At 49.2% G+C, this 5,526-nt stretch overlaps 1 protein-coding gene across 1 annotated transcript in view; it reads right to left on the minus strand.

Moving 5' to 3' along the window:
* LOC108800356 (kelch-like protein 7) overlaps positions 1-5,526 on the minus strand; it is a gene marked incomplete at its 5' end in the record, with an annotated part of 25,030 nt that overhangs the window by 9,872 nt on the left and 9,632 nt on the right. The window contains 3 exons of the mRNA XM_018572341.1: positions 1,961-3,134; positions 4,337-4,345; positions 4,931-5,149. Coding sequence (XP_018427843.1) covers positions 1,961-3,134; positions 4,337-4,345; positions 4,931-5,149 — 1,402 coding nt within the window. The remainder of the gene's footprint in view (positions 1-1,960; positions 3,135-4,336; positions 4,346-4,930; positions 5,150-5,526) is intronic.

Consider the following 5,526-nt stretch of genomic DNA (forward strand, 5'->3'; position numbering starts at 1 on the left):
GACGACGTCATCGCGCACGCGCGTGGTAACGTCACTGCATGGTGTCACCCTGTAACCGCTCCGGGTCACACCCGGCCTCGGGACGCCCCTGCATTCGGGCATACGTAAATTAGTTTGCAGAATTTATGTTCTGAGAAGGCGCGGCGCCATCTTTGAGTATATCTTGGTATACACCAAGATGGTGGCGCCCGAATATACGGGCGCAAATGGTGTACACAAGGATACACTTAAATATGGCAGAGCGCTAGCGCAGAACACGCTGGTGGCCGACATGGCTGTTGGTCGTTATGACGTCACACACTGAACGAGCGGTGGCCATATCATTCTGCACAGGCTCGCCGCCATCTTTGAGTATATCTTGGTACATACGGCGTCGCCATCTTGGAATACACTCAGAGATGGCGGCCCGCATGCACAGAACACGCCGGCGGCCAACATGGCCGCTGCTCGTTCTGCATTGTCAGTGAGCGGTTTTGGGGGCTCGTTGCCTCCGAAATAGCAGAACAATGTGTTTTGAATGCCTTTGCCCCGTGCTCATGTCCATATAACACTGCATCGCCACAGTGCGTATGCGAGGACAGAAAATACAGTAACATTGACAGTTAGTACATCTGCCCCAACTGTCCTTTGTATGCAAAATGTATTAAAGGAGAACTATGGGATTAAGTTTTTCCCCATAGTTCTCGTCACCCTAGGCTCAGTATATAGGGAGCTATAGCTCGCAGTATACTGAGACGCCGCAGCTGAAGCGGATCCCCACAATTATGTCTGGATCCGCCCAGCTGCGTGAGTGACAGCTGGCTCTGCCTATCTAGAGGCAGAGCCAGCTGTACCCGCCCCCTCCCCTGTCATGAAAATGAAACAAAATAAAGGGGAACATTGCAGAAAAACAACTCCGGCCGCCATCTTCTGCAGACCTCCCCCACGATCCTCTTTATTCTACTAGATCAGCGGTTCTCAACCTGTGTAACCTCAGGACCCACATTTGTCATTAAGTCGGGACCCAAGTCTGCACTGCAATGGAACGCACACATTAGGGTACCGCGTGTTCGGGTGCGGGCGTACCAAGTGTGGGCGGGAGGTGCGTTTGGGGTACCATTCAAAAAAATGGCAACGCAGCACACCTCCCACACCAGAACGCACGGTAGGTGCGATTGCGTGGTACAGTTGAATGCACTGTACTGTGAACGGGCTCTCAAATACACTGACATACATACACAGACACAATCACACACTATTTTCAGGCCCACCCACTTTCCTTCTCCTCAGCCTGGGGTGCAGTGTGGGCTGCTGTGCTGTGATGGAGCTCCATCCAGGGGTGAATCCATATATGCATTGCTTGCACAGCTCCCTTGTGTGCCCTGTAGAGGTGCCGGGAACCAGAATGTGACATCACTCCGGTCCAGGCACCACCACAGGACACGTGAGGGAGCTGTAAGCAATGCCCGTATGGATGGAACTCCCTGGTGGCCATACCCCCCATCCCATCTCAAGCTGACACATGGCGCCAGGCAGCATATTTTAAATGGCTGCTTGGCACGAGAACTGATGGTGCTGCGGTAGGGGGAGGCTGAGGAGCCTCTCACTGAGAAAAGTGGAAGGCATGCGGCGACCCACTGAACACGCGGTCCCGACCCACTTTTGGGTCAAGACCCACCAGTTGAGAACCAAGGTCCTAGAATATACAAATCAGGTAGCTCATGGCGCTGACAGCTAGCAATCTCTTTACTATCAATAGTAAGCTCTGCACAAATATATCTTATGAATGAAACATTTATCTCCTGTGTGGGATCAGGTGACCAAATTTTCCCCTAGGCACCCGCATAGTAACACAACCAAAGCCACTCACTCCTTCATGAGGGATAGGTAGTCCTTGGGTACAAAGTGTCCATTTGGAGTCACCCGAAGTCCAATAATATACTGTTTTATAAAACTTATCCCCATTTTCCCCTCCCAGTACATAGATCCTTTGTTGCCATCGAACGACTCCAGCTGATGCCAACTTCTCAGGAAGTGGTGGGACTTTGAGTTCCTGGGACACCCAACCCCGCTCATCCAAGCACAGACACGTAGAAGTGGCCACTGCCTGCCCTGTAGATGGACAATAGTTATCACAGCCACCGATCACAAACACCTTGTTATCTAATGTCACCGCTCCCCCAAAGGCCACAACTATTTTATTTGGGATATGACTCCACAGATGTGAACTTGTATCATAGATCAGGAGTCCCTTCTCGCTGAATAAACGCTCCCGCCCAGTTTCTCCTCCGATGACGTACAGTTTGCCTTTTAACTGCGTGGATGCAAAAGCACACAATGGAAAAGGTAGCTTAGGTGACTCGGACCAACAATTTTTGGAGAGGTCAAAGCATTCCATTGAGTCCATGACGTCACCCCCGTTCCATCCTCCCACTGCAAAGAGTTTCTTCTTATAGGATAGGAATCCATGGAGAGACCTGGGGCTCCTCATACTTGGAAATTCTGTCCAGGTGTTGGTTAAGGAATCAAAGACATGGAATGTTCGGGAAACAGCATCATCCTGGTTCATCCCCCCGGTCACATACAGATAGTTCTCTACAGCAAGGCATCCAGGATACATCAAAGATTTTAAAGGAGCGAGTTTATCCCAATGGTCGGAAACAGGGTCATAGCAGTCGAGGAAGAAATCATTGTCATCAAGAGTGTGGTCTTCTCTGGCCTGAAGGTCCATGCAGACAATGCGGTTCTCAAACATTCCTTGGCGTAGTCTGAACGTCGTTGATCCCTGAGGGCCAGACAGCTCCAGACTTTCGTCTCTTTTGACCTCTTCCAGCTCACGGGGCGACATTAATGGAAAACGGATGACTCTGCAGAGCTCTACAGGAAATGGACTGCCTGCGGCCCCGTTGGCTTTCCACCATCGAAGAGCCATGCGAAAGATGCAAAGCTCTGAAGATACCATCAACTGATCTGAGGAAAGAACACTTCTGAGCTCATCCTGCTCCAAATGGAGGAAGTCTTCTTTGTCATAAAGTCTGGTTATGTTCCAGCAGATGTATTGAATGGCTACCCCTTGAAGTCTGATATGATTATGGCTGCGAGCCAGTCTGTAAACCCAGAAGCAGTTATCATTGGTCAGCTTGTTGATGAGAAACCTACAAAGAAATAATAGATTGTTAATCTTCACACATGCCGTTATCATCACATTAAATGGTTCACAGGGATCCAGGGATTGACTATAACTCTATAACTGGCGCGTCCACCTTAATATTTCTTTATGGAGGCATATAAGACTTGGAAAGTTCACCTATTCTGAGATTCTATAGATTGAGATCTATGACATAGCTTTGATATAAAGGTATTTTTCTGCCTTGTGAAAGAGGTAATACATGTGGCTTTGTGATAAAGAAGATGAGGATCGTCAAAGCAATGAAAGAACTCTTGGAGAAGTGACACTGAAGGATGAAGGGATGCCTGAGGGTCCTTAGCCCATGGGACAGTCCAGAACCCCTGCTGGTATTTACTGCCCACACCTGTTTTGTAGCAGATTGCAAGCTGGGCTGGGGGCAGGGGCATATGGCCAAACCTTCTTCCTGTGTCATCTGCACAAACCTAACTCACAAGCTGGAACAGCCATAAACCTTTGTGGCTTCTTGGGCAAGTCATTTTGGAACCCTCAAGAAAGAAGGCAATTCGCTGGGACTGGCTTGATGGTAGAGTTCCGGGGAGGGAGAAAAAGGCCCTCTCATGTATGAACAAGTCATAACTACCTTCACTCTTCTGTGACGGCTTTCTACAAGATTTTGGAGTGTGTCTCTGAGAATTTGAGCCCATTTAGCCAAAAGAACATTTGTGAGGTCAGGTACTGATGTTGGATCAGAAGGCCTGGTCCTCAATCAGTGTTCCAGTTTATCCCAAAGGTGTTCAGTAGGGTTGAGGTCAGGACTCTGTGCAGGATACTCAAGTTCGTCCACCCCAAAATCCTCAAACCATGTCTTTATGGAGCTGGCTTTGTACACAGGGGGCAAGTCATTTTGGAACCCTCAAGAAAGAAGGCAATTCGCTGGGACTGGCTTGATGGTAGTGTTTTCCGGGGAGGGAGAAAAAGGCCCTGGCATGTATGAATAAGTGAGAATCAGGGCTGTAGCTACCATGGGGCGAGTGAGGCACTCGCCTCAGGCGCAGCTGAGAGGGGGCATAGCCAGGGCGAGCACAGGGCGCCATTGGCAACAGGGGCGCCAGATGTCCAACACAGCTTCTTTCTTTTTTTCCTCTCCCTTCTCCCCCCAGGGGTTTTTCAGTAGCATGGCTGGACCCACTGGTGGGATTGGCCGTGTTGCAAGCACATGATACCAACGATCCACACCTTAATTAGCCTTGTAGTGTTTGTGTAGTCGTACATGTATTTTTCTTAATTTTTTTATTATTTGTATTGTCTTGTACTAAATGCTGATATGCTGTACTGTAATTGTGTTATTTAATTTTCTCTGTACTGTATGTAGTTCGTTTCTGTGTATTAAAGGAGAACTATGGGGTTAAGGCTTTTCCCCATAGTTCTCCTTAGGGTAACGGGAGGACACAAACTAGCGTCCCCCCGTCACCCTAAGCTCAGTATATAGGGAGCTGTAGCTCGCGGTATACTGAGACGCCGCAGCCGGAGCGGCTGGATCCGCCCAGCTGCGTGAGTGACAGCTGGCTCTGCCTATCTAGAGGCAGAGTCAGCTGGGGAATCCAGCCCCTCCCATGTCACGGCAGATCGCCGTGACAGGATCAAGAGGTGAGCGGACGCCGGTATGTGTTCGCTCACCTCCCGATTTACTGAGCCGACCTGTGACAGTCTACCTTAAACCAATATTGCTGCTGACGCCTGTTCCCTATTTTTCATCTGTAGGGGCTCACAGACCCAATATCATCACCTAGATGGGTTATACATTGCTCAAGCACCTGCTGCACCTCCTGCATGGCTGTAATCTGCAGGCGGCCGGACGCGGTAAACAGATCCTCAACGCTGTCCAAGCTGAGGGCGGCCTCACCGCTGTATATGAAGTGCAGGATGCTCTGAATGACAGAAGAGGAGACATCCAGAAGGCAAACTTCTCCATGTTCAGATTCCAGCATAGAGCTAGTGAACATGGCCCGGAAATAGGGGCTGACCGAAGCAAGAACCACCCTGCAAAAATCAATATATAAATAAATAATAGAATACAATCATTTAACACATATTCTGGGATTTGTGGCACCAACTGAATGGACCTTTACAGGAACCTATTTTTGAAATCTCAGCAAATTCAGTACCAGAGCTTCCGGAGGCATCAAAAACAAGTTGTAGTTATGTAATATCTAATACAGTCAGTGATGTGATGTGATGCTACATTAAAGGAGAACTATGAGGGGGGAGGGGGGGTGCTTTTCACTCACCTCATAGTTCTAGCCGAACTGTGACAATGAGACTGTCACAGGTCATCTCAGTAGATCGGGAGGTGAGCGAACACATACCGGCGTTCGCTCACCTCTCGATCCTGTCACGGCTCTCTGCCGTGACAGGGG

This window comes from Nanorana parkeri, unplaced genomic scaffold (genome assembly GCF_000935625.1).
Source record: "Nanorana parkeri isolate BGI_ZX_2015 unplaced genomic scaffold, ASM93562v1 scaffold2005, whole genome shotgun sequence".
Taxonomy (NCBI): domain Eukaryota; kingdom Metazoa; phylum Chordata; class Amphibia; order Anura; family Dicroglossidae; genus Nanorana; species Nanorana parkeri.